Consider the following 19,606-nt stretch of genomic DNA (forward strand, 5'->3'; position numbering starts at 1 on the left):
GAACTGATAACGGTCTTGACTGTAGAGGTGCTGAAGTGGAGTGAGGTTTGATAATGGGACCAGTGGAATACAGAGCAGTCCTCCAGTTCCTTGACTTGAAAGGCCGGCCGCACACCAAAGGAGACATTCGATGAGATGAAAGAGGTTTATGGTGATGATTCCCCGTCATATGACGTAGTCAAGAAATGGTATCATCAATTCAAATGTGTTTGGACTTTGGTGCAACCCCACTCTGCTATTGAGGAACACACCATCCAGCAAGTGAAGGTGGCCAATTTGGAAAAATGCCTCGTAACCATTCACCGCCCAGCCCAAAATATCAAGATTAGTGTGGAAAAAATCACCCAAGACCATCTTCACATGCATAAGGTACCTGCTTGCTGGGTTCCCCGTTTGCTCACACCTTTCCAGAAGCAGGAACAGGTCGAATGATCTCAGGCTCTATTGAGGATGTGCCATGGAAACCAGGAGGACTTTCTCAACAGACTGATCACACAGGATGAAAGCTGGGTCCGTCACTATGATCCTGAGCTCAGTAGATGCAATGGTGCATCATAACCCACCGCCTCCAAAGAAGGCACGTGCCCAACTCTCGGCAGGCAAGGTCACGCTCACAGTATTTTGGGACCAGCACGGAGTAGGATGGATGGATTTCCCAGCAAAGGATCCCACGGTCACTGGAGCAGATGACGTTTCACTGCTGCGGGAACTGTGGGAGGGAGGCCATCAAAACCAAGAGACGTGGCATGCTCACCAAAGGTGATGAGACTCTGATTTCCGAAGTCACAACGTGGCTCTTGAAACAACCTGACGACTTCTACAAGCGAGGTGTTGAGAGTCGCTTAAAAGATGGGAGAAGTGTGTGTCCCGAGGTGGCACTCGTGGAGAGAAGAAGGACTCAGGACTGGGCCAGGGTCCATTGCTCTCAGTCCGCAGGAAGTGGGCCAGGGGAAATCTTGCATGAGTGCCCCTCGTAGAGGGGATGGAGGGGAACAGGTGCCTTCACAGGACATTTGATACAATATGAGTACAGCGTACCCCAAAATATCACTCAATACCAGTATTAAAGGGTTTACTTTTATTAAGTTTGGGGTCCAGTGGCAAGGTCCTCCTGAGGCATTGAGCTGCTTCCCAACAGCGTCCCCCTGAACACATCCCAGAATCCCCTTCCTCACCTTATGAGCACTCCTCATCTGGCCAGACTGCAAGAGAAATCTGCTCAACCATCTGGGGTGAAAAGTGGGGTGCCTCTTTTTACCCAGAGGAAATACACATGGAGTCTGCATTTTGCATTCATTGAGTTTTCCCTTGCTTATCAAAAACAGCCATTGTGTTGTCGAAGGCTTTCATGGCCGGAATCATTGGGTTGCAGTCAGTTTTCAGGGCTGTGTGGCCATGTTCCAGAAGCATTCTCTCCTGAAGTTTCACCCACATCTATGGCAGGCATCCTCAGAGGTTGTGTGGTCTGTTGGAAACTAAGCAAGAGGGGATTATATATCTGTGGAAAGTCAGGCAGAAAACAGCCAGGCTTTGAATCTGTAAGCCCATTCAATGCTAATCAAGGTGGCCAATCACAACATTCCCACTTGCCTGCAACAGACAAGAGTTCTTTCTCCCAACCTGGGCATAATTGCACAGGTATTTAAACCCCACTTGCCTAGTTTCCAACAGACCTCAAAACCTCTGAGGATGCCTGCCATAGATGTGGGTGAAACATCAGGAGAGAATGCTTCTGGCACATAGCCAGGCAGCTGGAAAACTCACAGCAACCCAAAGATGTCATTTGTTTCCAGGATAGTTTCTTAACCATTGACCCATCAGAGAGTAGTAGCATCCCCCTCTGAGGTTCCACCCAACCCTGGCTGAGTCCCTGCCCTGCCCTTGGGCTTCTCTGGCACCCCGAGCAGGGCCAGCCCTCCCTCCCTCCCTCCCTCCCTGGAGTTCCCTGCCAGGCCTGGCCTCTCTCACCTGCAGCAGGGACCCCCAGGCTGGGCAAGGGAGGGAGGGAGGGAAGGGGGCTCTTCTTGTTTCTCCTCCTTCCTGAGTCTCTGATGTGAAACACCAAGGGCTGAGCGGGGGCAGAAGGAACCCTCCCCTCGTTGGGGAAGGATGAGGAGAAGGGGGGCACTGGCGGGGCATCCGGACACCCCAAAGCTGCCCCTTTCCCAAGGGAGCCTGGGAGGGGATCCCACTGAGACCCACGGCCTGGCCTCCATTGGGAGGAAGACTGGGATTGGAAAGCGCCAGGCCTTGGCCTTTGTGGAGAAGAGGAGCAGGAGGAGCACAGGTCTTGATCTTAATGACAAAAAGTAATTTCAGGAAAGATGAAGAAGTGAGGAATGGATTCAGGTCTGGATCTCAGTATCTGATGACTTGGTTTTATTTTCTACCAGCTTAGATACCCAGCAATGCCCGGGTGATGTCTCTGGTTGTGATAAATATTAGAAGAAGTCCTTGTTTGAGTCTCGCTCTGTGAGAAAAGCGGGACAAAAATAAATAAATAATGATAATAATTGTTTTTGGATTTTTAGAAAACGCATAAGGAGGTGGGTAAGCTCCTCCTCCCACCATCACCTGTCGTTGCCCCTCTTTGATCCTGGGAAGTCTTGATCTCCCAACATCATGGCCCAGTTCTCCCAGTCCACACTATTAGGGTTGGTCTCCATGGGTCCGTGTGTCAGGTTTGGCCCAGATCCCTTCGAGAATCCTGGAGGCGGAAGAGGCCTCGCGGGCCATCCAGTCCAACGTGATTGTACCAAGAAGCACAAGGATGTGCAGAGTGTGTAAAGACCTACTGCACGAATCCGCATGGATCTCAAATAATTTCCACAATAGAGAAGCTATTTCAGTGTTCAGGGTGTGGAAAGCAGTTCAGTTCATACGGTTGTGTTGTTTCCCATCAAAAGAACCACAAAGGGGAGAAGCCATATAAATGCCGGGAGTGTGACCAGAGTTTCCGGCTGAAAGGTGAACTCCTATCACATCAAGGAACGCACCCGGGGGACAAACCGTACAAATGCTGCGAGTGTGGAAAGGGATTTGACGGGAGTCTAGAGCAGGGGTCCTCAAACTTTTTAAGTGGTGGGCCGGTTCATGGCCCCTCAGATTGTTGAGGGGCCGAATTATCATTTTAAAAAATACAAACAAATTCCTATGCACACTGCACATGTCTTATTTGTAGTGCAACCCCCCCCCCCCAACAACAATTATTTATTTATTTATTTATGTGCTTACTACATTTATACCCCACCCTCTCTCACCCTGCAGGAGACTCAGAGCAGTTTACAAGTTATATGTACATACAATATATTATATTATTAGCACATCACAATATTAGCATTATATATTACTATATTGTACTATACCGTAATATGATTAGTAATATTACATTTGATATATAATATATAATTAATATTATTATATTATACATTATTATTATATTATATTATTATTATTAGCCACCCTGAGTCCCCTATTGGGCAACAAGGGTGGGGTAGAAATACTGTAATAAATAAATAAATAAATAAATAAATATTATATTGTATTACATTATAATATTATTATCAATATTATATGTATACACAAGATATTATATTATTAGGATTGCACAGTATTAGTAAATTAAAGAACAATACAATATTTAAAAATAAAAACAATTTTAACCAACATACTGTGTAAATCTATCAGGATTTCAATGGGAAGTGTGGGCCTGCTTCTGGCCAAAGAGATAGTCAAGTTAAGTAGGATTGTTGTTGTTGCGCCTTCAAATCATTTCGGACTTTGGGCGAGCCTAAGTCTAAAACTGAGGGCGGGGGCCAGGTCAATGACCTTGGAGGGCCGCATCCGGCCCCCGGGCCTTAGTTTGGGGACCCCTGCTATAGAGACTTATATGTGCAGTTTCAACGTCCTGTGATAAATAGAAGTAGGTCAGGGGAAATCTTTAGTGAAAGTCCTTGTATTTATATACAATCCTGGGAACTGAGATTTTGTACCATTAGTAAATATCCCTCTAGTGTCCTCCCAAGCCAGGACATGTAATCCCTTTTGTGTGAGTGTGACGGACAAAATCCCTTCATCAGGAGGGCTGTTGTGCACTGTTTACATTGCCAGATGTGTCCAGAGGTTTATGATTCCCACGGAACGCAAGGCCAAACATGGATGAATGATTTAACTTTTTGAGTGTGTACCCTACCCTTGGGATATCTAGCATTATCACCTTTTGTCTTCCATGCCCGGCACTGTTGTTTGCCTTCAACCCCGGATAATTTTGTTCTCCGTCCTGACCGATCTGATTGAGTGGAACCTCACCAGGTACGGACCCGCAATATGTGGTCTCTCCTGAAATCACGACAAAAGGAGAGGAGGCTGGAAATCCCAGGAGAAGGGCATCTGGGGGCCTCCCTCCTCAACAACCCAAATTCCCCAAATCTATAAACACCCAGGGTCTCTCCTTATCTGGCCTCCCTCCAAAACTCCTTAGATCTTCCTGTGGGGAAGGATTATGGGAGCTGGAGTCCAAATAAGTAACTTTGGACTAATAGTGTAATCACACAGGAATCTTTATTGCATTTTGGATTATTGCATTTTGGATATTAATATATTGGATTAATATATATCTGATCAACCTCTGCCATCAGAAGTGACCAGTAAATGTTAAAGCGGTGGGAGATAATCAAGGCACATTTCCCTTGTTTCTTTCTAAATCCTTGTTTGCATGGATCCACACAAACACATGCTTTTAATTGCAAGGACTTGGGAGATATATTTATCTTGGACTACAACTCCCAGGGTCCTCCAACCCTCATGCCAGGACATTCTGCAGGGGTGAAGGGAGTTGTAGTCCAAGACAGACATTCCCTTCACTCTCTGCAGCAGGGATTCCCAAACACCCAGAAGCCCCAGCTGCCTTGGCCCAAGATCAGGGATTCTGGGACATGGAGTCCCCAGGAGGTGGAAGGCCAGGGCTTGGGAAGGGAGGCTCCTGAGAAGGGACAAGGCTTCCATGGCTGAACAGCTCTTACCATCAGGAAATGCTTCCCAATGTTTAGGTGGAAGCTTCTTTCCTCCAATGTAAATCAGTTGCTTTATATTTCAATTTCCAGAGCAGCAGGAAATACTTACCCTTTTCTTCTCAAAGGGACATCCTTCCAAATATTAGCTCTCTTGTCCCCTCAGCCTTTTTTTCCTTCCGAACTAAACACACCCATCTCCCTCAGCCATTCCCTATAGCTCTTCTCTGGAGACATTCCATCATCTCAAAATCTTGCTTGAATTGTGCTGCTCAGAGCTGGACACAGGGTTATCCCAGGTCAGGTCTGATCTAAGTATAGAAGAGAGCCGACTAAAACTTACCCGGATCTAGACATTGTGCTCCCATTGGTACAGCCTAGAATCACATTGGTTTTTTAAAGCTGCTGTATCACACTTTATAATAAAAAAAACATTTTTATTCAAACACAAAAAGAAAAACAAATCAAATTTTAAAGGACTACTTAACAAATATAAAGGAAACAAAGACACACACCTTGCACAATAAGAACAAAACTAACCGACACCAAACCCTAGTCTAGAAACCTCTCACTCACAATATGTTTATCTGTTTACTCTATTTCCTTTCAATATTGTTCCATACTCTATACTTCATCAATTTAATTAATTTGTCCATCTGAACTGATTTATGAATCTTCATCATCTGTCGTCATCAGTCTTTGCCTTCCATTCCCTGCAGTTAGGGAAATGTGTTGTGTATCCTAATGGACCCTTTGCCAAAGGTGGTGATTAAACAATCCCAAATATCAAAACTGGATCATTGTAAGCAACATGAAGAGTGATGTTCCAGGGCTTTCTTGGTACAAAGTCTGAGGTTTATTAAACAAACACAAGATAACCCAAGACCCTATTAACTTATAAGAAAACTAAAGTCTCCACTCTGGCTAAAACAGTGGTTCCCAACTTGTGGTCCGTAAAACACCAGTGGTCTGCAAGAACTAAAACAGGGTCCACGGCCTCACCGTTACTACACCGTTGCAACGAAAGCGACTGGCCTCGCGAAACTCACTTATAATGCCGAGGCTTATTAAATATGGTTTTCTGTGGGCAAGCAGATGGCGACTACTGGGTGGCATATGTTCTGTATCAGGAACTAGAGCTGATGTGGTCTATTCAATGCGATTTTCTTAATCATCACCCCAAATAACAAAACCAAATCTAAAGTTGACGAAAAACTGATTCGTAACCCTTTTGGTACTAATGTTGGAGAGTGGTCTCTGATCAAAGTGGTCCCTGGTCAACTGATCCCTAGTTTTAAAAAGGTTTGGGACCACTGGGCTAAAATAATACAATTGCAGCAACACAGTCAAAGGAACAATGAACACAAGGGCAGGTCAAGAGTCCAATTAATGCAGACAAGTTGAGTACTGCAGATCCAGGTCAAAAGCAAAAATAAACAAGGGCCAAGGTTACAGTCCAACCGTCACATGCCAGGAGTTCATTCAGCAGAGTTCATCAAATAACAATCAAGAAATCAACAGTACAACCAAATTTAGAGTCCCAAAGTCAAGCCAGAAAGTCAGGGATACAAAGTCCAAGTCCATAAACGTAACCAGGACGTCAGTCCAGAATTTAGAGTCAACAATTCAGGATACAACAAAGTCCAGAAAAGAGTGAAAGGTACAGGGCTAGAGCCCAAAATTTTAACCAAGGGGCAGTAATAATAATACAGTAGAGTCTCACTTATCCAAGCTAAACAGGCTGGCAGAAGCTTGGATAAGCGAATATCTTGGATAATAAGGAGGGATTAAGGAAAAGCCTATTAAACATCAAATTAGATTATGATTTTACAAATTAAGCACCAAAACATCATGTTATACAACAAATTTGACAGAAAAAGTAGTTTAATATGCAGTAATGTTATGTTATAATTACTGTATTTACGAATTTAGCACCAAAATATCACGATATATTGAAAACATTGACTACAAAAATGGCTTGGATTATCCAGAAGCTTGGATAAGTGAGGCTTGGATAAGTGAGTTTCTACTGTAACACTTTATTTATATTCTGCCCTATCCCCCCAAACGGACTCAGGATGGATCACGGTAAATACAGTACACATGCATGGGAAACAATCGATGCCATTGAATGCAGTAGAGCCAAGACATGTGACAGGAGTATGAAGATATGATGTTATCTGCAACCAAAGAGCTTTCTTTTTTAAAGAACCTTTTATCCAGAGATCTCAACTGCTGCTCATTTCAGCAAACTTTCACAGATCACCCTAGAAGCCTGCGATGGGTCTCCTTGGGGAGGAGGTTAGATGAACCCCTTCGAAGCTTGCTGCCATTCTGAGTGACACCTGCTCCCAGTAGCCGTCAACCAAGGCCACACAAACTGCAGTTCTGGAGGAGAGAGAGCAAGGTGCTGTCCTTCCTCTTTCCTTCCAATGCTTTTTAGAGACAGCGCAGAAACTCAAAGGCTCGTCCCCTCTAGCGGAGCATGAGTTCTGTGATGTCTAATGTATGCTTCACTTTCTCTAAAGCACTTTTCATATTCCGTGCATTAAGGTGATTTCTCCTGTGTGGATCCCTTGATGGGAACGTAGATTATCACTGCGACTGAAGCTTTCTTCACATTCTATGCATTTCTGTGGCTTCTCCCCCTGTGTGGGTCCTTTGATGGGTACGCAGATTGCAACTCTGACTGAAGCTCTTTCCACATTCCATGCATTTATATGGCTTCTCCCCTGTGTGGGTCCTTTGATGGGAACGTAGCCTTCCACTGTGACTGAAGCTTTCTCCACATTCCATGCATTTATGTGGCTTCTCCCCTGTGTGTGTCCTTTGATGGGAATGTAGACTGCCACTGCGACTGAAGCTTTCTCCACATTCCATGCATTTATATGGCTTCTCCCCTGTGTGCTTCCTTTGATGGGAACATAGACTGCCACTGTGACTGAAGCTTTCTCCACATTCCATGCATTTATGTGGCTTCTCCCCTGTGTGGGTCTTTTGATGGGTATGCAGATTGCAACTCTGACTGAAGCTTTCTCCACATTCCATGCATTTATATGGCTTCGCCCCTGTGTGGGTCCTTTGATGGGAATGTAGACTTCCACTGTGACTGAAGCTTTTTCCACAGTCCATGCATTTATGTGGCTTCTCCCCTGTGTGGGTCCTTTGATGGGTACGCAGACTGCAACTCTGACTGAAGCTCTTTCCACATTCCATGCATTTATATGGCTTCTCCCCTGTGTGGGTCCTTTGATGGGAATGTAGACTTCCCCTGTGACTGAAGCTTTTTCCACATTCCATGCATTTATGTGGCTTCTCCCCTGTGTGGGTCCTTTGATGGGTACGCAGACTGCAACTCTGACTGAAGCTCTTTCCACATTCCATGCATTTATATGGCTTATCCCCTGTGTGGGTCCTTTGATGGGAACGTAGACTGCCACTGTGACTGAAGCTTTCTCCACATTCCATGCATTTATGTGGCTTCTCCCCTGTGTGGGTCTTTTGATGGGTACGCAGACTGCAACTCTGACTGAAGCTCTTTCCACATTCCATGCATTTATATGGCTTCTCCCCTGTGTGGGTCCTTTGATGGGTACGCAGATTGCAACTCTGATTGAAGCTTTCTCCACATTCCATGCATTTATATGGCTTCTCCCCTGTGTGGGTCCTTTGATGGGAACGTAGACTTCCACTGTGACTGAAGCTTTCTCCACATTCCATGCATTTATGTGGCTTCTCCCCTGTGTGGGTCTTTTGATGGGTACGCAGATGGCAACTCTGACTGAAGCTCTTTCCACATTCCATGCATTTATATGGCTTCTCCCTTGTGTGGGTCCTTTGATGAGAATGTAGACTTCCACTGTGACTGAAGCTTTCTCCACATTCTATGCATTTATATGGCTTCTCCCCTGTATGGGTCCTTTGATGGGAACGTAGACTGCCACTGTGACTGAAGCTTTCTCCACATTCCATGCATTTATGTGGCTTCTCCCCTGTGTGGGTCATTTGATGGGAATGTAGATGGCCACTCTGACTGAAGCTCTTTCCACATTCCATGCATTTATATGGCTTCTCCCCTGTGTGGGTCCTTTGATGGGAACGTAGATTGCTACTGTGACTGAAGCTTCCTCCACATTCCATGCATTTATATGGCTTCTCCCCTGTATGGGTCCTTTGATGGGAACGTAGACTGCCACTGTGACTGAAGCTTTCTCCACATTCCATGCATTTATAGGGCTTCTCCCCTGTGTGGGTCCGTTCATGTACAGTAAGAGAACGTTTCCTATCAAATTGTTTCCCACATTCCACACACTGATGTAACTTCTCCCCTGTGTGTGATCTAGGATAGGGAGGTAGAGGACTTGCCATTCTTTTACATTTATAATTCAAATATCATGCCAGGGGTTCACAGATATAACCTTTCAAACAGCACAGTCTGTGTTTCTGTAGCCTTCTGCTTGCTTTTCCAAGCCTATCTTTTTTCAGCACAATCTTATTTCCTCCCCTTAATTGCATAGGTATGCAGCTTGAAATATATTTTTCTACTACTTCTTTCTTCTTTTTGTCATTGCTGTGTATTTTGAAGTCACTTTAGACTTAGATCACTCCTCGGGCAAAGCTCTCACAAGGTGTTCTTCGCGTAACTTGTTCAGAAGTTACCTGCCAGACAAATGAGAGGAAAATCACTTCAGCAGTTGAACAGAGAAAGATCTCATGAAACATGAAGAACAAGTCTCGTGTTGTAGCAAACCCAGGGGAAGAGGGAAAGTGCCCATTGCCTGGTGACAAATCCTTTAACCCTTGCCCAACAACGAACAATCCCTCCTCAGGTACAAAGGGGAGGATGCCCATAGACTCTCTTCATAAAATAAAATCCAATCCTACAGATTAAAATTCAACAATGCAGCAAAGCTGCAGGTATAACAGGCTGTGAACTGTGGACATGTTTTTTCATGTTTCATTTATTTTTGGCATCTTTTGCTGTATTAAATAATTCTTAATGTCTTCTAGAGATATGTGGTCAGCCTTATATAAATTACTGTAATAATGTTTAAAAGTCTGTTGAATATTGATATCATTAATTAATATTTTATCTTCATGTTGTATCTTAACAATGAGTCCCTTCAGGGTAGAGAAAGGTGGGGTAGATAGCAATAAAATTATATTATTGAGGCATCAGTAGGTTAAATGTTTTTGAATATTTACATACAACTGGAATTTAAGATTTAAGACTGCCCAACTCTGATTAAATCATTATTCTAACCTCCTTCAATGTATATGTGCTTCCAATAATCACCATAGTTTATTTTCAGTATACTTTTTGGGGGAAATGCTGTATGTAAATGAGTAAGAAAAAGTGGAAAAGACGAGCACCGAGGAGGAGAGGAAGGTGCGCACTGCGTCGAGAGAGGAGGAGAGGAAGGAGAGCTGGGCTGCTGTGCAGAGAGGTGAGGGTCCTGGCAGGAAAGCACCAACGTATAAGCCGAGGGCAGCTTTTCAACTCCCAAGTCCGCCTCACATTTCTGCACCTGCTGGTCCTTCTCCACTTCAGCCTGGAGCTTCTTCTGCCACTCCCTCCCTGGGGCCTCTCTACTTTTGCAGGACGGCCTTCTCTGCAGAGGGAAGGGTCCAGGTTCTGAGTCTGGGGCCATTTCCAAAAAGGACAAAGCAGTCAAAAAGGGCAAAGCAGCAACAACCATAGTTCAGCAGATCAGGAGCTCCTAAGTCAGGATGAAGGACTCGATGAAGCCTTCTGTCAACAGCTGACCAAACAGGCACAAAGAAGAGATATAGTAGTCATGGGCGATTTCAATTATCCCGATATCTGCTGGAAAACAAACTCAGCCAAGAGTACAAAGTCCAACAAATTCCTCACTTTCCTTGCAGACAATTTTATGGTCCAGAAAGTAGAAGAGGCAACAAGGGGATCAGCAACTCTTGATCTAATCTTAACAAATGTGGAAGACCTGATCAATACAGTTGAAGTCGTTGGATCCTTAGGGCCAAGTGACCATGTGCTCTTGCAGTTTGCAGTACAAAGGAATGCTGAAACTAAGACAAGTCAAACACGCATTCTGGATTTTAAGAGAGCCGACTTCCAAAAAATGAAGGAATTACTGAGCGGCATTCCATGGACGCCAGTATTAAAAAACAAGGGAGTTAAGGATGGATGGGAGTTTTTCAAAAGTGAAATACTCAAGGCGCAAATGCAAACAGTGCCAACAAAGAAGAAAAATAAGACAAGTGCAAAGAAGCCAGAATGGGTGTCCAAAGAACTTCTAACTGAGCTAAAGCTCAAAAGTGACATGCACAAGAAGTGGAAAAGGGGAGAAATCACCAAAGAAGAATTCAAACGTATAGCCAACACCTGTAGGGAAAAGGTTCGCAAGGCTAAAGCACAAAATGAGCTCAGGCTTGCCAGGGACATAAAAAACAACAAAAAAGGCTTTTTTGCTTACGTTGGTAGAAAAAGGAAGAAAAAGGAGGCGATAGGGCCACTGCAAGGAGAAGATGGGGTGATGGCGACAGGGGACAGGGAAAAGGCAGAACTGCTTAATGCCTTCTTTGCCTCGGTCTTCTCACAAAAAGAAAGCCATCTTCAACCTCAGCAACATGGAATGGACGAAGGATTGGGGGAAATCCCACCCCAAATAGGGAAACAAGTTGTCCAGGAACACCTGGCCACTCTAAACGAATTCAAGTCCCCAGGGCCAGATCAGCTACATCCAAGAGTATTGAAGGAACTAGCGGAAGTTATTTCAGAACCACTGGCAATAATCTTCGAGAGTTCTTGGAGAACAGGAGAAGTCCCACAGATTGGAGGAGGGCGAATGTGGTCCCTATCTTCAAGAAGGGGAAAAAAGAACGACCCAAACAATTACCATCCGGTCAGCCTCACATCGATACCAGGCAAGATTCTGGAAAAGATCATTAAGGAAGTGGTCTGCAAACACTTAGAAACAAATGCGGTCATTGCTAATAGTCAACACGGATTTACCAAAAACAAGTCATGCCAGACTAATCTGATCTCTTTTTTCGATAGAGTTATGAGTTGGGTCGATACAGGGAATGCTGTGGATGTAGCCTACCTGGATTTCAGTAAGGCCTTCGATAAAGTCCCCCATGACCTTCTGGCAAACAAACTAGTAAAATGTGGGCTAGACAAAACTACGGTTAGGTGGATCTGTAATTGGCTAAGCGAACGAACCCAAAGGGTGCTCACCAATGCGTCGTCTTCATCTTGGAAAGAAGTCACGAGTGGAGTGCCGCAGGGCTCCGTCCTGGGCCCGGTTCTGTTCAACATCTTTATTAACGACTTAGACGAGGGGTCCCCAAACTAAGGCCCGGGGGCCGGATGCGGCCCTCCAAGGTCATTTACCTGGCCCCCGCCCTCAATTTTATAATATAATAATAATTGATAATAATATTATAATGTAATACAATATAACACTAATAATAATACCATATAATAATATTAATTATATATTCTAAATTACATATAATATTACTAATAATATTACAGTATAGTGGTATAGTTCAATATAGTAATATATACTGCTAATATTGTGCTATGCTAATAATATAATATATTGCATGCACATATAATTTGTAAGCCACTCTGAGTCCCCTTTGGGGTGAGAAGGGTGTGATACAAATGTAGTAAATAAATGCAGCAAATAAATAAATAATAAATAAATAAATTTTAGACTTAGGCTCGCCCAAAGTCTGAAATGACTTGAAGGCACAAAACAACAACAACAACAATCCTGATTAACTGGACTATCTCATTGGCCAGAAGCAGGACCACACTTCCCATTGAAATCCTGATAAATGTATGTTGGTTAAAATTGGTTTTATTTTTAAATATTGTATTGTTCTTTCATTGTTGTTGTTATTATTTTTGCACTACAAATAAGACATGTGCAGTGTGCATCGGAATTTGTTTGTATTTTTTTTTCAAATGATAATCCGGCCCCTCAACAGTCTGAAGGATTGTGGACCGGCCCTCGGCTTAAAAAGTTTGAGGACCCCTGACTTAGACGAAGGGTTAGAAGACACGATCATCAAGTTTGCAGACGACACAAAACTGGGAGGGATAGCTAACACTCCAGAAGACAGGAGCAGAATTCAAAACGATCTTGATAGACTAGAGAGATGGGCCGAAACTAACAAAATGAAGTTCAACAGGGATAAATGCAAGATACTTCACTTCGGCAGAAAAAATGGAAATCAAAGATACAGAATGGGGGACGCCTGGCTTGACAGCAGTGTGTGCGAAAAAGACCTTGGAGTCCTCGTGGACAACAAGTTAAACATGAGCCAACAATGTGATGCGGCAGCTAAAAAAGCCAACGGGATTCTGGCCTGCATAAATAGGGGAATAGCGTCTAGATCCAGGGAAGTCCTGCTCCCCCTCTATTCTGCCTTGGTCAGACCACACCTGGAATCACACTGTGTCCAATTTTGGGCACCGCAGTTGAAGGGAGATGTTGACAAGCTGGAAAGCGTCCAGAGGAGGGCGACTAAAATGATTAAGGGTCTGGAGAACAAGCCCTATGAGGAGAGGCTTAAAGAGCTGGGCATGTTTAGCCTGCAAAAGAGAAGGCTGAGAGGAGACATGATAGCCATGTACAAATACGTGAAGGGAAGTCATAGGGAGGAGGGAGCAAGCTTGTTTTCTGCGGCCCTGCAGACTAGGACGCGGAACAATGGCTTCAAACTACAGGAAAGGAGATTCCACCTGAACATCAGGAAGAACTTCCTCACTGTGAGAGCTGTTCGACAGTGGAACTCTCTCCCCTGGGCCGTGGTAGAGGCTCCTTCTTTGGAGGCTTTTAAACAGAGGCTGGATGGCTATCTGTCGGGGGTGCTTTGAATGCGATTTCCTGCTTCTTGGCAGGGGGTTGGACTGGATGGCCCATGAGGTCTCTTCCAACTCTACTATTCTATGACTCTATGATTCTAAGTAGAAATAATAGTAATAATAATAAAATAATAACGACAACAACAACTTTATTTATATCCCGCTACCATCTCCGAGGGGGACTCGGGGCGACTCACAAAACACTCAAGGTGCGACACAAAATACAACAAGTGAAAAACAAAACATAGGCAATAAACAGTCAACACAACATCATAAATTCACAGTACCCCCTGGTAAAAACAATAAAATACAGCAATTGCTGTTGATAAAACAGCAGTATTTGACCTCAGAATAGTAAAGTGCTAACAAAAGAGTCTATACCCTGAGTCCCCTCGGGTGAGAAGGGCGGGGTATAAATAATTGAAATAAATAAATAAATAAAGGTTCTCATGTGTATTATAAGAGAGTCTAAACATGAACAAAGGCTTGCCGGAATAGCCAGGTCTTTAAATATGTGCGGAAGGTTGGGGAGGGAGGGGGCTAGCCTGATTTCCCTTGAGAGGCCATTCTAGAGCCGGGGGTCATCACCAAGAAGGAAGGCCCTCTCTCTCTTCCACACCAGTCGCACTTGAGACGGAGGTGGGACCGAGAGCAGGGCCTCCTTCTCCAGTAGATCTTAAAGCCTGTGCCGGTTCATAAAGAGATGCGGTCTCAAAGACAGGTTGGACCCGAAGCGTAAAGGGCTTTATAGGTGACTTTGAATTGAGTCCGGAAATTCATTGGCAGCCTGTGGGGCTGCTTTAATAGGGGCATGGTGTGCTCCCTATAACCAGCTGCTCTTTGTTACACTGTCAGCAGTTACAGATTATTCATGAAGCACTTGCGTCTTTTTGCCGCTGCAAAGAGAAATATGGCCACCTGCCAAATAGTAGAGGCTTCTTCTTTGGGGCTTTTAAGCAGAGGCTGGATGGCCATCTGCTAGGGTACTTTGAATGCGATTTTCTTGCTTCTCGGTAGAATGGGGTTGGACTGGGTGGACCACGAGGTCTCTTCCAACGCTAGGATTCTATGCTCCATTACCCTTCTGTCATGATCGGACAGTAGAGAACTGCAAGACCAATTTAGGGTTCTTCCTGGCCAATTGGTGAGTAGATGGGATATTAGCCGTGAGGGAGAGAAGGAAGAAAGGGAGGAAGGAGAGAAGGGAAGGAGGGAGGGAGGTGCCAATGACACAAACAACACAACCCATTCCCAGTGCAACTGGCATCCCCAAAGCACACTTCTGAAGGAAACTAGCACATATCAAAACATAACGTGTGACCATCCAAGTGCCTCGATTTTCCTTGACTCACAAACACATCTATCTATCTATCTATCTATCTATCTATCTATCTATCTATCTATCTATCTATCTATCTATCTACCGTATCTATATGTTTGTATTTATTTATTTATTGACTGACTATATTTATATACCGTTTTTCTTACCCGGGGGGGACGGACTCAAATCGATTTACAACATAATAATGAGAAAAATCCAATGCCTAAGATACATATAAAGTAAGATGACAACAAGGCTGATCTGAGATGGTTTTAAACAATTGATTTTAAAGTCGAAATAATTTGATTTTAGTTTTTGTGTATTTTTAGTTATTTTATGTTCCGGCATTGAATGTTTGCCCTATATATGTTGTGCTACGCCTTGAGTCCTCTTCGTGGTGAGAAGGGTGCAATATAAATGCTTTACATAAATAATAAATCAGTAAAACCAAATCATAAAATCTAAAAAAGAAACATAAGTATCCATTAAAATCAATAAGACCATTAAACATAAGATATAAACAACATTTAGACATGAGGACATAGAATTAAAAACACCCTATATAAATATTAAAATCACATGATACAAAGCCGTAGACTGGGGCCATTGCAATGGTCACTTGCACATAAGCCATATTTATTTCTCGCACCACATTATATTGTATGCATATATGTACGTATCTATGAGAGAGAGACACACAAGGCTGTTCCTTTCCTTCCTTCCCTCCCCTGCTGCAGAATAAGAAAGATAAAAGGCACTGGCTTCTATCGAAGCGGAAAGGCCTTTCTTAGCCTGCCCTGAAAAGGGTCGCTTGTCCCACATTGTGGCTCTTTGTGTTGGGGGACCGGGGGTCGCTTCTGGCTTTTATTATTAGAGAGAGTAATTGTTAATCATTATTCATTATTAGAGAGAATGTTTCAGAGGTCAGTTTCACACAGGAACAAGACACATGATGTGCATTTGATCTGAAACACCAACCAACCGGGAAGCAGGCCGCAAAGGAAGGAAGGAAGGAAGGAAGGAAGGAAGGAAGGAAGGGAGGGAGGGAGGGAGGGAGGGAAGGAGGAAAAAGTAAGGGAGGGAGAAAAATGTATCACAATTGAGAAATAAAATAAATACAAGAGAGAGAGAAAAATTAAGAAAATTGAGAATCGAAGAAGAGGCAGGACTTCAAATATTTCAAAAAGACCAAACAGTGGGAAATAAAGAGAATTGGAAAGAGAATAAAAACTAGAAAACCTTGATGAAATCAGAGCCACAAAGAAATACATCTGCGTCAAAAACAACTTTTAGGTGAACTCTATAAATGACTGCTGGACAGACCACAGGTTAATCTGATCCATGATGTCTATCAAGATCGCCCCCAAACGGAGACTCCAAGGAAGAAAAATAAGGCACAAAATGAACACCCAAGCCCTTCAGGAGCCTTCCAAACAAGCCCTTCTCCAAACAACACTCAAGGATCATCTACACATAGAACACCCCGAAAATGTTGAGGAACATTGGAACAAACTGAAGACCTCCATCATCACAGCCTGCGAAGAAAGCATTGGATATCAAACTAAGAGACATCAAGACTGGTTTGACGATAACGACAAAGAGATCCAACAGTTAATTGATAACAAAAGGAAAGCCTTACAAACATGGCAGAGAGACACCAACTGTGCTGTTAAGAAAAAGATCTATGCTAGTGCAAAAGCTGAGGTCCAGAGAAGGACCAGAGAACTCAAGAACATCTGGTAGACAAAGAAGGCTGAAGAAATCCAACACGCTGCAGATGCCCATGAGGCTCAGGGATTTTTCAAAGCCACAAAGATCATCTACGGACCAAGAAACCATGGAATACAGCCTCTACGCTCATCAGATGGAACCAAACTCCTGAAGGACGAAACATCAATTGCACTACGTTGGAAAGAGCACTACCAGTACCTTCTGAATCGCAGCTCCAATGTGGCTGAAGAGACCCTCTCACAAATCCCACAGCAACAAATCAGGGATGAGCTTGCAGCACTGCCTAGTTTGGAAGAAATTAGCAATGCCATCAGCTAACAAAAAAATAATGAAGCCAGGGGACCTGATGGGATCCCTGCTTAAATCTTCAAAGAGGGTGGACCTGAGCTGATACAACAACTTCACCAGCTCATTGAAAAAGTGTGGGTGACCGAGAAAATCCCAGCAGATAGAACAGACTGCAGAAGCTATCGTGGTATCTCCCTTCTAACCTCAGCCGGGAAAATCCTCGCAAGAATCCTTGCAAACCGCCTTCTCCCTGTTTCAGAAGACATCCTCCCAGAATCCCAGAACAGCTTCCGTCCCTCCAGAGGAACAGTGGACATGATCTTCACTGCTCGACAGCTCCAAGAAAAATGCAGGGAACAAAATCAACCTCTGTACATGGCATTCATTGACCTTGCAAAGACATTCGACACAGTGAATCGCAGCGCTCTCTGGACCATCCTCCAAAAAATCGGGTGCCCTGACAAATTTGTGAATATTCTGCGGCTCCTCCATGATGACATGATGGCAACAGTCTTGGACAGCAACGGCTCCCAAAGTGACCCATTTAAGGTGGAATCAGGTGTCAAACAGGGATGTGTTATTGCCCCCACCTTATTTTCCATCTTCATTGCTATGATACTTCACCTTGTTGATGGGAAGCTTCCCACCGGAGTAGAAATCATGCATCGGACAGATGGCAAGCTATTTACCCTCAGCAGACTGAGAGCCAAAACCAAGGTCACCACAACATCTATTATAGAACTCCAATATGTCAATGACAACGTAGTCTGTGTGCATTCAGAAGAAGACCTACAAGCCACTCTAAACACCTTTGCAGAAGCATATGAGAAGCTCGGCCTCTCACTGAAGATAGAGAAAACCAAATGTTGACCATTTCCGCTACCTTAGCAGCCACTTCTCCACAAAAGTCAACATTGACACTGAAATACAACACTGCAGAGAGTGTTTGATGATCGGGACATCTGTAGAGATACCAAGGTGCTCATTTATAAAGCCATTATCCTCCCAACCCTGCTCTACGCCTGCGAAACGTGGACGGTCTACAGACATCACAACTCCTGGAGCGTTTTCATCAGCGCTGCCTCAGAAAAATCCTGCAAATCTCTTGGGAAGACAGGCGGACAAATGTCAATGTGCTGGAAGAAGCAAAGACCACCAACACTGAAGCGATGCTCCTACGCCATCAACTCCGCTGGACTGGCCACGTTGTCCAAATGCCTGATCACCGTCTCCCAAAGCAGTTACTCTACTCTGAACTCAAGGATGGGTAACGTAATGTTGGTGGGAAGGAAAAGAAATTTAAAGATGGGCTTAAAGCCAACCTTAAAAACTGTGGCATAGACACTGAGAACTCGGAAGCCCTGGCCCTTGAGCGCTCTAATTGGAGGTCAGCTGTGACCAACACTGCTGCAGAGTTTGAAGAGGCACAAATGGAGGGCTTAAGGGAGAAACGTGCCAAGAGGAAGGCCCGTCAAGGCAACCCTGACCAGGACCGCCTTCCATCTGACCAGGACCGCCTTCACTGTAGAAGAACACGTGGGTCCAGAATAGGGCTCCACAATCACCTACGTACCCACCACCAGAACACTGGAAGACAATCATTCTCAGACAATGTCAAGGTGGGTTATGTGTTTGTAAAATGTATGTTGTTTGTGTTGTTTACACTAAGTTGCTAATGTATATAAATAAAAACTGATATAAAAAAGCAAAAAAGACAGTTTGTTGTTGTTACTGTATTTATACCACGCTGTATCTTCCCAAAGGGGACTCAAAGTGACTTGACATTAATGCATTAGTATACAATTTATAATATACTAGCTGTGCCCGGCCACGCGTTGCTGTGGCGTTGTCTGGTAGTGTTGGTGAGAAATTGTTGAGGTTGTGGTGGTATTGAATGTCTGTTGTATGGTTGTCTTTATGTTTAGTATGCATTTGGTTGTTTGTGTACTGTGAAAGTGGTGAGGATAGAGGACACTGTTTATGTTGGATTAGTGAGACTCTACTGTATATTTGTAATCTTATATTATCTGCCTGGAACTGCCCCTTTTACACTGCTGTATAAAATGCACACTGAAGTGGATTATCTGGCAGTGTGGAGTCAAGATAATCCAGTTCAAAGCAGATAATATAAAATTCTAAATGGGTAATATAGCCTTGAGTCTACACTGCCATATAATCCAGTTAAAATCAGATAATCTGTATCTTATAGGCAGTGTGGAAGAGGCCTGAGGCCTAACTGTGCCTGTCTCCTGGACTGAGTAGGTTGCTAGGAGACCAAGTGGGCGGAGCTTAGCCCTCTAAACTGGCAGCAATTGGATAAAAACAATTATTGCTCTCCCTCTAATTAGGACTTTGTTTTTCTTTTCTTTTTGTTGTATCAACCTAGAGGCGTGG

At 43.9% G+C, this 19,606-nt stretch overlaps 1 protein-coding gene across 1 annotated transcript in view; it reads right to left on the reverse strand.

The window, feature by feature from the left end:
- Positions 1 to 5,425: 5,425 nt before the first annotated feature.
- Positions 5,426 to 19,606, reverse strand: part of LOC134292295 (zinc finger protein 709-like) — a 48,062-nt gene continuing 33,881 nt past the window's right edge. The window contains exon 2 of the mRNA XM_062972732.1: positions 5,426 to 9,668. Coding sequence (XP_062828802.1) covers positions 7,626 to 9,377 — 1,752 coding nt within the window. The 5' untranslated portion in view covers positions 9,378 to 9,668 and the 3' untranslated portion in view covers positions 5,426 to 7,625. The remainder of the gene's footprint in view (positions 9,669 to 19,606) is intronic.

This window comes from Anolis carolinensis, chromosome 2 (genome assembly GCF_035594765.1).
Source record: "Anolis carolinensis isolate JA03-04 chromosome 2, rAnoCar3.1.pri, whole genome shotgun sequence".
Classification (NCBI taxonomy): Eukaryota; Metazoa; Chordata; class Lepidosauria; order Squamata; family Dactyloidae; genus Anolis; species Anolis carolinensis.